At 42.8% G+C, this 15,075-nt stretch overlaps 1 protein-coding gene across 4 annotated transcripts in view; it reads left to right on the forward strand.

Moving 5' to 3' along the window:
• ZYG11A (zyg-11 family member A, cell cycle regulator) overlaps positions 1–15,075 on the forward strand; it is a 61,139-nt gene that overhangs the window by 38,291 nt on the left and 7,773 nt on the right. Inside the window, exons 9-12 of one of the 4 annotated variants that reach the window (XM_032136577.2) lie at positions 6,407–6,568; positions 6,650–6,694; positions 10,132–10,326; positions 14,832–14,893. In XM_032136577.2, coding sequence (XP_031992468.1) covers positions 6,407–6,568; positions 6,650–6,694; positions 10,132–10,326; positions 14,832–14,893 — 464 coding nt within the window. The remainder of the gene's footprint in view (positions 1–6,406; positions 6,569–6,649; positions 6,695–10,131; positions 10,327–14,831; positions 14,894–15,075) is intronic. The other 3 variants (XM_058430896.1, XM_058430897.1, XM_058430898.1) reach the window with 3 other exon arrangements.

Raw genomic sequence — 15,075 nt, forward strand, 5'->3', positions numbered from 1 at the left:
ACTGGCGCCATCTCGGCTCACTGCAACCTCTGTCTCCCGGGTTCAAGTGGGAGTCTCCTGAGTAGCTGGGATTATAGGCACATGCCACCACACCAGGATAATTTTTGTATTTTTAGTAGACACGGGGTTTTACCATTTTGTTCAGCTTGGTCACTAACTTTATCAATACTTAAATATTTAAGATCTGTCCCCGGATTTCTTTTAGTTATCCTTATCTATTTGTTGTTTCGGTGCAGACATCAGAATTGGCTTGCCTGTTTCTGAGAAAAAAAAAAACCATTTTCTTTGGGATTGTATTATAGATTGATGTAGAAAAATTGACGTCCTGTAATTTCCCCTGTCTTGGAACAAAAGTGTGTTTATTCAAGTCTTTCATGTCCTCCAGAAGTATGTTCAAGTATTTGTCATTTGCATTGCTGTTATGGGTGGAATCTTATGCTTATGAGTATTTAATATTGAGTATTAGGTTTATTTTGTCTTGTTAACTTGTATGTCTGTTTACAATAGAGATGAAATCAAGAATGAAAATCAAGAATGATTTTGGATGTGTTCATTACTAAGATGCTTGAGATGTCAAGAAGGCAGAGTCTGGCTTTATCACCGAGGCTGGAGTGCAGTGGCCCAATCTCGGCTCACTGCAACCTCCACCTCCTGAGTTCAAGCCATTCTCCTGCCTCAGCCTCCCAAGTAACTGGGATTACAGGTGTGTGCCACCATGCCCGGCTAATTTTTTTTGTATCTTTAGTACAGATGAGGTTTCGCCATGTTGGCCAGGCTGGTCTTGAACTCCTGACCTCAGGTAATCCACCTGCCTTGGTCTCCCAAAGTGCTGGTATTACAGGTGTGAGCCACCACACCTGGCCCAGTTTGAATTTTTAGTACAGATGGGGTTTCACGATGTTGGCCAGGCTGATGTCGAACTCCTGACCTCAGGTGATCCACCCACCTCGGCCTCCCAAAGTGCTGGGATTATAGGTGTGAGCCACCACACCCAGCAAGATTTCTTTCAAAATGTTACTGCCCATTGATAATGCACCAGCCACCCAAGAATTCTGATGGAGATGTACAAGCAAGGAAGTTAATATTTTCCTGCTTGTTATACGATATCCATTCTGCAGCCCATGGATAAGGGAGTAATTATTAATTTATTATTTATTAATTATATTATTTATTAAGAAACATTTTGTGGCCAGGTGTGGTGGCTCACGCCTGCAATCTCAGCATTTTGGGAGGCCGAGGCAGGCAGATCACTTGTGGTCAGGAGTTTCAGACAAGCCTGGCCAACATGGTAAAATCCCGTCTCTATTAAAAATACAAAAAAATTAGCCCGGCATGGTGGCACACGCCTGTAATCCTAGACACTCAGGAGGCTGAGGTGGGAGGATCGCTTGAACCTGGGAAGTGGAGGTTGCAGTGAGCTGAGATCAAGCCACTGTACTTCAGCATGGGTGACAGAGTAAGACTCTGTCTCAAAAAAAAAAAAAGAAAGAAAGAAAAAAGAAACATAAGGCTAGAGCTGCCATAGGTAGGAATTCCCCTGATGAATCTGGACAAAGTAAACTGAAAACCTTTTGGAAAGGATTCACCATTCTAGATATCATTAAGAAAACGCACAGCGGTGGCTCATGTCTGTAATTCTAGCACTTTGGGAGGCCAAGGCGAGCAGATTACTTGAGGCCAGGAATTTGAGACCAGCCTGGGCAACATGGCGAAACCCTGTCTCTATAAAATATTAGCCAGGCATGGTGGCATGCATTTGTACTCTCAGCTACTCAGGAGGCTGAGATGGGAAGATCACTGGAACCCAGGGAGATTGAAGCTGCAATGAGCAGTGATTGTGCCATTGCACTCCAGCCTGGGTGACAGAGAAAGACCCTGTCTCAAAAACAAACAAACAAACAAAAAGAATATTCATGATTCTTGGGAGGAGGTCAAAATATGAACATTACCAGGAGTTCAGAAGTTGATTGGAACCCTTGTGGATAACTTTGAGGGGTCCAATTCTTTAGTGGAAGGAGTAACTGTAGATGCCAAGAGAACTAAAATTATAAATGGAGCCTGGAGATGTGACTGAATTGCTGCAATCTAAAACTTTAACACATGAAGAATTGCTTGTTAGGGAAGAGCAAAGACATATTTTGAGATGGAATCTAGTTCTGGTGAAGATTCTGTGAACATTGTTGGAATGACAACAAAGGACTTTGACTTATTATATAAACCTGGTTGGATGAGACAGCAGCAGAGTTTGAAAGGATTGACTCCAAATTTGAAAGAAATTCTAGGCCGAGCGCGGTGGCTCATGCCTGTAATCCCAGCACTTTGGGAGGCCGAGGTGGGTGGATCACGAGGTTAACAAATCGAGACCAGCCTGGCCAACATGGTGAAACCCCATCTCTACTAAAACTACAAAAATTAGCCAGGTGTGGTAGCATACGCCTGTAGTCCCAGCTACTCGGGAGGCTGAGGCAGGAGAATCACTTGAACCCAGGAGGTGGAGGTTGCAGTGAGCCGAGATCGCCCCACTGCACTCCAGCCTGGGCAACAAGAAAGTGAAACTCCGTCTCAAAAAAAAAAAAAAAAAAAAAGAAGTTCTTTCTTGAAAGGAAGGGTCAATTGATGGGGCAAACATAATTGCTATCTTAAGAAATTGCCACAGCCACCCCATCCTGCAGTAGCCACCATTTTGATCAGTCAGCAGCCATCAACATTGAGACAAGACCCTCCACCAGCAAAGAGATTATCACTTGCTGAAGGCTCAGGTGATTTAGCGTTTTTTAGCTCACTCTCTCTATGTATATACATATTTTTTAAGGTAGAGTCTTGCTCTGTTGCCCAGGCTGGAGTGCAGTGGTGGGGACACATCTCAACTGCAGCCTCGACCTCCTGGGCTCAAGTGATCTTCCTGCCTCAGCCTCCTGAGTGGCTGGGGCCACAGGTGCATATCACCACACCCAGATAATTTTTTACGTTTTTTTTTTTTTTTTTTGATAGAGACAGGGTCTAGCCATGTCACTCAGGTTGGTCTCGAGCTCTTGGGCTCAAGCGATTCTCCTGCCACTGCCTCCCAAAGTGCTATGATTATAGGCGTGAGCTACTGTGCCCAGCCATAAAATATTTTTAAATTAAAGTATCTACATTGGGCCAGGTGTGGTGGCTCATGCCTGTAATCCCAGCAACTTAGAAGGCTGAGGCGGGCGGATCACGTGAGGTTAGGAGTTTGAGACCAGCCTGGCCAACATGGCGAAACCCCATTTCTACTAAAAATATAAAAATTAGCCGGGTGGGGTGGCACGAGCCTGTAATCTCAGCTACTCGGGAAGCTGAGGCAGGAGAATCCCTTGAACCCGGGAGGTGGATGTTGAAGTGAGCTGAGATCATGCCACTGCACTCCAGCCTTGGCAACACAGTGAGACTGTCTCAAAAAAAAAGGTATCCACATTGTTTTTTAGACGTAGTGCTATTGCACACTTAATAGACTACATTATAGTGTAAACATAGCTTTTGTATGCAGTGGGAAAACAAATTTGTGGTGGCCGGGCGCGGTGGCTCACGCCCGTAATCCCAGCACTTTGGGAGGCCGAGGCGGGCGGATCACGAGGTCAGGAGATCAAGACCATCCTGGCTAACATGGTGAAACCACGTCTCTACTAAAAATACAAAAAATTAGCCGGACGTGGTGGCAGGCGCCTGTAGTCCCAGCTACTCGGGAGGCTGAGGCAGGAGAATGGCGTGAACCTGGGAGATGGAGCTTGGAGTGAGCTGAGATTGCGCCACTGCACTCCAGCCTGGGCGACAGAGTGAGACTCTGTCCCCCCCAAAAAAAAACAAATTTGTGTTACTTGTTTTATTGTGGTGATCTGGAATTGCACCCACAGTCTCTCCTAGATGCGCCTGTTTATTGGAAAAAAAATAGGATGAACCAGAAAAGGAGATTGAGAAGGAGCATCCAAAGTGCATTAGAAGGAAGCCGAGAGAGGGTGTTTTAGAATCTAAGAGGAATATTTCAGGAAAAATTGGGCCATCATATCAAATACTACTGAGTGGTTGAGTGACATGAGGACAGAGTTGACCATTGGATTTGGCAAGAGGAAGTCATTAGTCACCTTGATTATGTTATTTCAGTGAGGTGGCAGGCCAAAACCTGATTGGAATAGGATGGAATAGCAAATGGGAGGTGAGAAATGGATCTAACTTTTTGATATAATTTAATGAGAAGGAAAGCAGAGGTGGGTTCAATCTTTAAAAAGATCGACTACATTAAGACATATTTTGTGCCCACAAGAAGAGTTCTAAAGAGGGAGAAGTTGACGCCACAAGCAAAATAAAAGGAAATAATTTTGGTGCTGAATCTCTGTATGTGCAGAAATTTGAGTTTAGAGTAGAAGTAAAGATGTTTGCTTTAGATTGGAGCAGAATGGAAGGCAGAGTACGTTGATGGAAATGCAAGTAGGTTGGTAGCTTTTGTTAGGAAGAGTGGGTGTATTTCTCAATGAAAAAGAAGATGAAATCAAATGAGGGGAGTGAGAAGATGGTGATTCAAGTCTGAGGAGAGAGAATCAAGAAATAGTAGTCTTTGGAGCAAATTCGTTGGGAAGTAAAGTAGTATGACAAATACAGTTAAGTGCTGTTTTGAAATTTATGAGCAGATATTGAAATTGAGACCAGGTGAGCTCAGTCTTTTTCAACATTAATATGTTGAATGTTGGGAGGTATGAAGTAGACTGATAGTTATGTTTAACTCAGGTAGGAGTTTTGCCATATAATATAATGCAGGAACATATCCCAGGAATATAAAGTTGCTGGAAGGGGTAACAGGACTAGATAAGATACAGATAAAGAGAGCAGGCCAGGCACTTGTCATATGACAACAGATAAGTCTCCTCTGTGTCTTAGATTTTTCATCTGAAAAAGGGGCCTCAGTTGAAAAAATGGTATCTGTCATAGTAGTAATAGTGTACAGTTATTTTGAGTATCATTAAGCTAAATCGTATGACCAAGGGCTGGCCACTGTGATACGCTCAGGGACAGGCTCACTTCCCCTGCTCCTGGCCTTGCTCTCGTTCATCTAACTAGCTGCCCAGGTGAGTGCACCTGTCTCATCTCTCTTGACTCTCACAGGTTTATTTTTATTTATTTATTTATTTTTTTGAGACGGGGTCTCACTCTGTCGCCCAGGCTGGAGTGCAGTGGCACAATCTCGGCTCACCACAAGCTCCGCCTCCCGGGTTCAAGCCATTCTCCTGCCTCAGCCTCCCAAGTAGCTGGGACTACAGGCGCCCACCACCACGCCCGGCTAATTTTTTGTATTTTTAGTAGAGATGGGGTTTCACTGTGTTAGCCAGGATGGTCTTGATCTCCTGACCTCGTGATCCGCCCACCTCGGCCTCCCAAAGTGCTGGGATTACAGGCGTGAGCCACCGCGCCCGGCCACAGATTTATTTTTGTGATGAAGTCTCTTGACACATTGTCTCCTGACTGGGCAGAATATTTGAGTTGGTCTCATTCTTCTTGAAAATATACATTCTGATTTGTTTGGTGCCTTGTTATATTTTATGTATCTTTTCATCAGCTGGTTAAAGTGAAAATTGTTTTGTCTTTTTCCTCTCACATGACAGTCTGATATTGAAAGAGACCATAAATACTAGCTTGACTTCCTTCTAGAAATGTTGATCTCAAATGGTACTTTGCAGTCTAAGTGAACCAGTGGCCTCTTCAAGATGTGAGGTCATGTGATGGAATGCTGGCCTGGTGGTGTAGCCCCACTGACCTGCTCAGTGGCTTAGAGCAGCAGACTTTTTCCTGCCCCAAACTTTGCCTGGCATGTGCTTCCTCCCCCTCTCCCTCCAGCCCTGTTCCTTCATGTCCCCATTTCTTACTGGGCTGGCTTATCCTCTTTTTCTTCTGGTCTCAGTTACATAATATCTTTGTATGGAGGCTTCCCTCTCCCACCCTTCCTAAAGCCTAAATTTTAGGCTTTTATGTGTTTCCATCAGATAACCAAAATTTAAAATTCTTTTATTTAATTGAGAAAAGCCAACTTTTGTTTTGTCTGCCTTCTACCCTTTTTTTTTTTTTTTCTTTTGTACTTGGCTTAGAGAAGGTGTTGACTAAGTGTTCTAAATAAAAATAATGGAATAGCTAATAATGTACTTGATATGAACTTGATGACCATATACCAAGAACTGGAGTAAGTGCTCACTAAACTTAAATTGTTTTTCATTTAATCCTCACAAAAACTGTAAGAAGTAGTTGTAATTTATTTTATAGAAAGAAAATAGATCACAAAGCTACTAAGTGGCAGAACTTGGGTTTAGAACCGAGGTTTGATGTGTCTTAACATTGCTTTCCTTATACTGCAATTGATTATTCATTAGAGCATCTAACTCCCTATCTGTTTGGTTTTTAGGAACTTCTAGCAATAGTAAAACAAAAGACTACTGAGAATTTAGATGATGTCACCCTCTTGTTTACTTTGAAAGCACTTTGGAATCTTACAGATGGGTCTCCAGCTGCCTGCAAACACTTTATTGAAAATCAAGGATTGGAAATCTTCATCCAAGTCTTGGAGGTGGGAAGACAGGATTGAGTTTATATGTAAAGTTCTTTTCTTCATGATAAAGTAACCTGTATGTATATATTTTTTCAACAGACCTTTTCAGAGTCAGCAATACAAAGCAAAGTACTTGGTCTTTTGGTAAGGTGAATTGTTTTGAATTAATTTTAATTGCTTTAAAACAAAACCTAACACTTATATAGTACCTACTATATGCTAGGCACTATTGTAAGCAATTTACATGTATAAACTCATTTAATCTTTACATTAGCCCTATAAATACTATTGTATGTCAGTTATCTATTGTGAACAAACTATAGCTTAGTGGCTTAAAACAGTAGCCATTTAATTTACTTATGAATCTGTGGGTCAGTAGTTTGAGCTCAGCTCAGCTGTAAAGTTCTTCTGGTCTGTCTGGTCTCATGTGGGGTCACTTATGTAGCTGCAGTCATCTGGTGGCTTGACTGGGGCTGGAGGGTCTAAGATGGCCTGACTCTCGTGTCTGACAGTTGGTGCTGCTTACTAGCTGGCGGGCTTTGTGTCCACAGGCTTCTCCACATGGCAGTCTCTAGAGGGCAGGCCCCACTGTCCAAGTGCATTTTAAACCTCTGCTTATGTCACCTTGCTAATGTTTCATAGGACAACACAGGTTATATATTTAAGCCCAGATTAAAGGCAGTAAAGTCACATTGCTATGGGGTGTATATACAGGGATAGGAAAAGTTGTGTTATTTTTGTATTCTACCTTACGCTGTTATCCACGTTTCATAGAGAATCTGAGTCCCAGAAATGCCGTTTATCCTAATTAGAACTCAAACTCGGCTGGGCACAGTGGCTCATGCCTGTAATCCCAACACTTTAGGAGGCCGAGGTGGGTGGATCACGTGAGGTCAGGAGTTCAAGACCAACCTGGCCAACATGGCGAAACCCTGTCTCTACTAAAAATACAAAAATTAGCTGGGCATGGTAGCACATGCCTGTAATCCCAGCTACTTGGGAGGCCGAGGCAGGAGAATCGCTTGAACCTGGGAGGTAGAGATTGAAATGAACCAAGACCGTGCCACTGCACTCCAGCCTGGGCAACAAGAACGAAACTCTGCTCAAAAAACAAAAAACAAACAAAAAAACTCAAACTCAGTCAGTCTGGCTCCAGACCCTCTGATATTAATCACTTTACTATACTACTTCTTTATCCAGGAAGTCTATTTTTTAGCAGTTTCTTTGTTGATACTTATATACTGACTCTCAATCAAGGTATTCTACAATTGAGAAATTTCTTTGTTTCCTAAAGCTAAAGGTGAAGATTTTTCAATAAGTAATAAAGACATATAGTAAGCACCTGCACTTTGCCATGCCATATGTATTGGAAAGACACAGATGCATGAAGTATGTCAAGGTGATGGTGCTCATAACTTTGGGAAGGCAGTGTTAGACATATGTACAAATAGGTGTCTGATTTACAACTGACAAGTGACTGCTGCAAGAGAGGCACTGAGTCCATTGGGAGCCTTGGTTCTAGGTCCTGAACTCTTTGAAAACATGGAGGGGACTGTGCCTTATTTTCGTGTATCTCACACATACAGTACTCACAACAAAGTAGATGTGAAAGGCTTCACAGAGAGGAGTAAATGATTAATACTGGAAATCTGGAAGGCACGGAAAAGTATAAAGAAGGGACAGTCATTTTTAGCTAGGGAAGATTATTTATAATGTAATCAATAAGTGTAATCATTGAGGAACACTGTAAAATGGAATGGTTAGAATTTGGGGAAAAGGTAGGAAGGTGAAAAGGAATGGGAAGTAATGCCAGAAAGTTGGATTGATGCCTCATATATCCTATACAATTCTACATATCCTACCAGCTGACCTAAAAGATCTTCCATTTTTCTTATTTATTTATTTATTTATTTTTGTCTCGCTCTTGTCACCCAGGCTGGAGTGCAATGGCGTGATCTCGGCTCACTGCAACCTCTGCCTCCCGGGTTCAAGTGATTCTCCCACTTCAGCCTCCCGAGTAGCTAGGATTACAAGCATGTGCCACCACGCCCAGTTAAGTTTTGTATTTTTTTTAGTAGAGACAGGGTGTCATCACGTTGGCCAGGATGGTCTCAATCTCTTGACCTTGTGATCCACCTGCCTCAGCCTCCCAAAGTGCTGGGATTATAGGCGTGAGCCACCGCGCCCAGCCCACTTTTTTTTTTTTGAAAGATCCAGAATGTGAGGATTTACAAGAAAAATCTTGGGACTCACCTGTGGTGCCCCTCTCGGTTGTGCTAAGAATGTCTTGTTAGGGGGTAACATATGATAGACTTAACACTGAAATCATGCGTAGATGAGAGATATAGCTGGTCTTGGGAAAAACAGGCTTTGGGGGGACATCTCAATTTCTGCTTCAATCTTTAGTGTCCTATGCACCTCAATATACTAGTGTAGTGTCTAGAGTGTGCTTTCCTGAATGGTTCATCAGAAGCAGCAGTTAACGCTAACACAAACTGCTGTGTTTACTTTGATTGTTTAACCTCATTAAACCTTTGGTTTTTCATTTTTGTAGACAGAATCTCCCAGTGATTCCAGCCTCCTGGCATTGATATCCCCTACCCTTGAGTGTGGGCAGGACCTGTTTCTTGATTCTAGCCAAGGGAATATGGCAAAGATGATAAGATATCACTCCCATGATTATGTTACTATATACTTATATGTATCTGTCTTGCTAGCAGGCCCACTGTAGGGACTCTTTCTCTCTGGCCCTGAAGGAGCAAACAGTCATGAAGTAAGTGGTTGGAGGAGGGAGAAGCCCACCTTTTAAGGAACTTGGGGCAGCTTCTAGGAGCTGAACATGGCCTCCAGCAAGAAACTGAATCACTCAGTCCTGCAGCCACCGGAAATGAATTCTGCCAGCAGTCTGAGTGAGGTTGGCAGTAAATTCTCCCCCAGTGGAGCCTCCAGGTGAAAATGCAGCCCAGCCAACACTTTGATTGCAGCCCTGTGAGATCTCAGAGAAGAGGGTCTAGCTAAGTCATGCTGAGACTCCTGCCCCACAGAAACCAGGGAATCATAAATGCATGTTGTTTTACGCCACTAAGTTTGTGGTAATTTGTTACACAGCATAGAAAACTAGTGTAACATATAAAATAAAATACTGCCTGACTTTCATTGTTGTTGTTAAAAGATAACATTGAGCAGGCCTTCAGTAATGTTAAGTATTTGAGTTAGGCCTTGATTTGTATTCTAGTTCATCCAGTTATTAGCAGTGTGAACTTGACAAGTTTGTCTTGCTTAGTGTCACATTTCTTTGTAGTAGTATTTTAAAGATTAAACGAGATATGGTAGATAAAAAGACAACTTTATTTATCTAGTACTGTGCCTGGCACTTGGTAAGTACTTATTTAATGATTGTTGTTAATGATCATCCTCATCAAGGGAGTTGGATTGTGGGTTTTAGGCTAGCTTGAGGCAGAGGCGGGTATAGAAGTAAGAGTTCTGAATTTATCTGACCTGAGGAGCAGGAAAGTGAAAAAAGCCAATTCCTGATTCTACCCTCCTTGTCTCTGGGGTTCTCCGCTCCATCTGACCTGTAGAACAACATAGCAGAAGTCAGAGAGCTCTCTTCCAAGCTGGTGACCGAAGATGTGCTGAAGCATATCAACAGTTTACTCTGTAGCAGGGAAATGGAAGTCAGCTATTTTGCTGCAGGTATCATAGCCCACCTGACATCTGACAGACAGCTTTGGATATCCCGTGACTTCCAGAGGCGTACTCTTCTCCAAGATCTGGTACAGGAACCACATTCTTCTTTACAAAATCCAGAGTAATCTCTAATTACAGAAAATGTAGTTTTCTAAATCATAATAATATGATTGTAGAAAGTGGGAAAAATATAGAAAAACTTACTACTAACCCATATCTTTCCATCCAAAACTCTCTCTCTTAACATTTTGTTGCATATGACTTATTTCAGTCCTCATTCTCATCAGCTTTTTTTAAAAACTATTTACTTTATTGTTTCTCTTTTTTTGAGACAGGGTCTGTCTCCCAGGGTGGAGCACAGTGGCACAATTCACAGCACACTGCAGCCTCAACCTCGGAGGCTTAGGCGGTCCTCCCACCTCAACCTCCCAAGTAGCTGGGACTATAGATGTGTGCCACCACACCCAGCTAATTTTTGTATTTTTTGTAAATGGGGTTTTGCCCTGTTGGCCAGGCTGTTCTCAAACTCCTGAGCTCAAGCGATCTGCCTACCTTGGCCTCCCAAAGTGCTGGGAATACAGGCATGAGCCATCGTGCCTAGCCAACTTCCTTATTTCTAAATAACATATTATGCTGCTGTTCTTGACTTTATCGCTTTAGGAATCTATCAATTCATTTTCCCACTTTGGGAAACTAAGATTCTTTTTCTCACTGTTTTGATGCACAGCCTTTGTAAGTGTATACTCAAGGTATAAATCTTCATATATATTCTGTATACTTCACCTTCTCAGGATTTTCTTTCCTAGAGCCTTTGCGTTCCTTCCATGTGGTCTGCTTGTTTTGTATACAGTATATGGTGGACTGCTGTCATCCTCGGATGTTCCTTTACTATCATCCTTGGGGACTCCCTTTGCCTCTCTTGTTGGATTCTGTGTTTCCTGGTTTATGTGCCTCCCTATATCTTGGTTTACTCCCACCTTTTGTTGGACCATATTCTCCAGTAGTTTCCTAAGACAGTCATGAAATGAGACTATACCTGTTTAAAAAGGCCTTTATTTTACCCTCACATTTAATTGATCAAATGGCTGGGTATAGAATTCTAGCTTTGAAATATTTTTCCTTGCGGGGAGGGGGGAGGGACAGCATTAGGAGATATACCTAATGCTAAATGACGAGTTAATGGGTGCAGCACACCAACATGGCACATGGATATATATGTAACAAACCTGCACATTGTGCACATGTACCCTAAAACTTAAAGTATAATAATAATAATAATAATAATAAAAAGAAAAAAAACCTTTTCCTTCAGAATTTAAAAATGTTTGCTCCATTGTCTTTTACTTGTCAGGATCACTGTTGAGAACTCCTGTGCAATTTTTTTTTAAGCTTTAAGGTTTTTGTCCTTTGTCCTCAGTGTTGAGAAATCACAATGGCTTGCCTTGTGGGTTTATTTTCATTTTTTTGTTTATTTTTTGTTAATTTTTTTCTTCTTTGTGGGTTTATTTTATTGTTATTTTAATTTTTTATTTTTATTTTTTTTTGAGACGGAGTCTCGCTCTGTCACCCAGGCTGGAGTGCAGTGGCGCAATCTCGGCTCACTGCAAGCTCCGCCTCCTGGGTTCACGCCATTCTCCTGCCTCAGCCTCTCCGAGTAGCTGGGACTACAGGCGCCCGCTACCACGCCCGGCTAATTTTTTGTATTTTTAGTAGAGACGGGGTTTCACCGTGGTCTCGATCTCCTGACCTCGTGATCCACCCGCCTCGGCCTCCCAAAGTGCTGAGATTACAGGTGTGAGCCACCGCGCCCGGCCGACATTTCTTTAATCATTTTTTTCTGGGATGTTGGCCTTCCCAGACTCATCTTTTCATATCTATCTCACTTTCTTTTTTGTTCTGAATCCTCTTCTAAAAATATAATATCCTGTTTTTGTTTCATAGTTCCTGTATCTATTTTTCTCTTTATCTCTTTGAATGTAATAATGATAATTTTAAATTTTATTTTATTTTATTATTTTATTTTATTTTTATATTGTTATTTTATGTTATTTTATTTTATTTTATTTTAATCTTTTTGAGGTAGGCTCTCACTCTGTTGTCCAGGCTGGAGTGCAGTGGCACCATCTCAGCTCACTGCAACCTCCACCTCCTGGGTTCAAGTGATTCTCCTGCCTCAGCCTCCCAAGTAGCTGGGATTACAGGTGTGGTAATGCACACCTGTATTTTGTTATTTTGGTAATTATAATTACCACAATAATTACTGTGTTTTTAGTAGAGACGACTTCACCATGTTGGCCAAGCTGGTCTAGAACTCCTGACCTCAAGCAATCCACCTGCCTTGGCCACCTGTAGTGCTAGGATTACAGGCGTGAGCCACCATGCCCGGCCAATTTAAAAAAGAGATTTTTTTTTTTTTTTTTGAGATGAGTCTCGGTCTGTTGTCCAGGCTGGAGTGCAGTGGTGTGATCTCAGCTCATTGCATCCTCCACCTCCTGGGTTCAAATTATCCTCCCACCTCAGCCTCCCAAGTCGCTGGACTATAGCTGCGTGCTACCACACCTGACTAACTTTTGTATTTTTAGTAGTGACAGGGTTTCACCATGTTGGCCAGGCTAGTTGTAAACTCCTGACCTTAAGGGATCTGCCCACCTCAGCCTCCAAAAGTGCTGGGATTACATGCATGAGCCATCATGCCGAGCCTAATTTTTAAGTTTTCCTGTTCGTTTCCTGCAAGTTGCTTTTTTTCCTATTTATTTTGTTCCATTGTGTTAGAGATTTTCCTAAAGTTAGGGTGATCCTGAGCTGTCCGTGGGGACAGCTAAGAGTGGGACTGATTGAAAACTGCAGACAGGTAGAATGTGTCAGAGGCTCGCTCTGTCGCTCCGGCTGGAGTGCAATGGCATGATCATAGCTCACTGCCGCCTCTGCTTCCTGGGTTCAAGTGATCCCTCCACCTCCCGAGTAGCTGGGATTACAGGGGCCTGCCACCACGCCCAGCTAATTTTTTGTTTTTTTTGTTTTTTTTTTTTTTTAGTAGAGACGGGGTTTCACCATGTTGGTCAGGCTTGTCTCAAACTGCTGACCTTAGGTGATCCACCCACCTCAGCCTCCCAAAGTGCTGGGATTACAGGAGTCAGGCACTGCACCCAGCCAATAAATAAAATTAAAAAAAAAAAAAAAAAGCCGGGCATGGTGGTGGGCACCTGTAATCCCAGCTACTTGGGAGGCTGAGACAGGAGAATTGCTTGAACTCAGGAAGCAGAGGTTACAGTGAGCCGAGATCGTGCCATCACACTCCATGAGCCTGGGCAACAAGAGTGAAAATTCATCTTCCAAAAAAAAAAAAAAAATTATGAGCTTCATTGCCAATAGTCTGAAAACCTAGTAAAAGAAGAGAGTTGAGGGGCGGGGAATCTCAACATTTAGTATTTAGGTTTTAACTCCAGACACACCCATTTTTAGCATGGTGTTCCCACCCTGAATTGTTTATGGGGTTGCCCAGTCCAGACGTTTTTATTAAGGATCACAGAAGAAATCGGGGAGTCCGAATCCTTTGAACCAGTCTTCCTATTTTCTTTTTCTTTCTTTTTTTTTTTTTTTCCAAAATGGAGTCTCGCTCTGTCGTCCAGGCTGGAGTACAGTGCAGTGGCGCCATCTCGGCTCACTGCAACCTCTGCCTCCTGGCTTTAAGCGATTCTCCTGCCTCAGTCTCCTGAGTAGCTGGGATTACAGGCACACACCACCATACCCGGCTAATTTTTGTATTTTTTTTAGTAGAGACGGGGTTTCACCGTGTTGGCCAGGCTGGTCTCGAACTCCTGACCCCAGGTGATCTACCCGCCTTGGCCTCCCAAAGTGCTGGGATTACAGGCATGAGCCACCGTGCCTGGCCCGCTCCTCCTATTTTCAGCCCTACCTGTAATTTTACTTCAGGAAGTACCTCATGTGTCAATTTTTTTTTTTTTTTTTTTTTTTTTTTTTGAGATGGAGTCTTGCTCTTTTGCCCAGGCCAGACTGCAGTGGCGCAATCTCGGCTCACTGCAAGCTCCGCCTCCCAGATTCATGACATCCTCCTGCCTCAGCCTCCTGAGTAGTTGGGACTACAGGCGCCCCCACTGCGCCCAGCCAGTTTTTTGTATTTTTAGTAGAGACAGGGTTTCACCCTGTTAGCCAGGATGGTCTTGATCTCCTGACCTCGTGATTCGCCCGCCTCGGCCTCCCAAAGTGCTGGGATTACAGGCGTGAGCCACTGCGCTCAGCCTGGTTTGTGTTTTAACCTTTCCAAGTGCTAGGTATTAAATCAGTTACCATTTTTCCATGTGCATTGTTCTTTGTTTTACTTTCTGTTAATGGGATTATGGAGGGAGTAGAGGTAAATGTGTGCTCAGTCCAGTATCTTTAAACAGATGCCCCTTGTTCTTGTAATTTTTCCCACATTATTAAGATATTCTATGTATATAATCGTTATGTGATTGATATTTTGCCAAGTAAATGTATCTAAATTTGTTCAACCATTCCCAGATTTTGAAACATTTTGTTGTAAATGATGGATTATTCAAATCTTGGTTTCTCTCTCTTGTTTTTGGAGTAGCATGCAACCATACAGAATTGGCCAAGTTCAAGTTGTAAGATGACAGCATTGGTGACCTATAGGTAATTTCATGGCGTTGTGCTTTTCTTCTTCTTTTTTTTTTTTTTTTTTGAGATGGAATCTTGCTCTGTCACCCAGGCTGGAGTGCAGTGGTGCAATCTTGGCTCACTGCAAGCTCCACCTCCTGGGTTCACACCATTCTCCTGCCTCAGCCTCCTGAGTGGCTGGGACTACAGGCACCCGC

The sequence above is a fragment of the Hylobates moloch genome, unplaced genomic scaffold, assembly GCF_009828535.3.
Source record: "Hylobates moloch isolate HMO894 unplaced genomic scaffold, HMol_V3 SCAFFOLD_18, whole genome shotgun sequence".
NCBI classification, from domain to species: Eukaryota; Metazoa; Chordata; class Mammalia; order Primates; family Hylobatidae; genus Hylobates; species Hylobates moloch.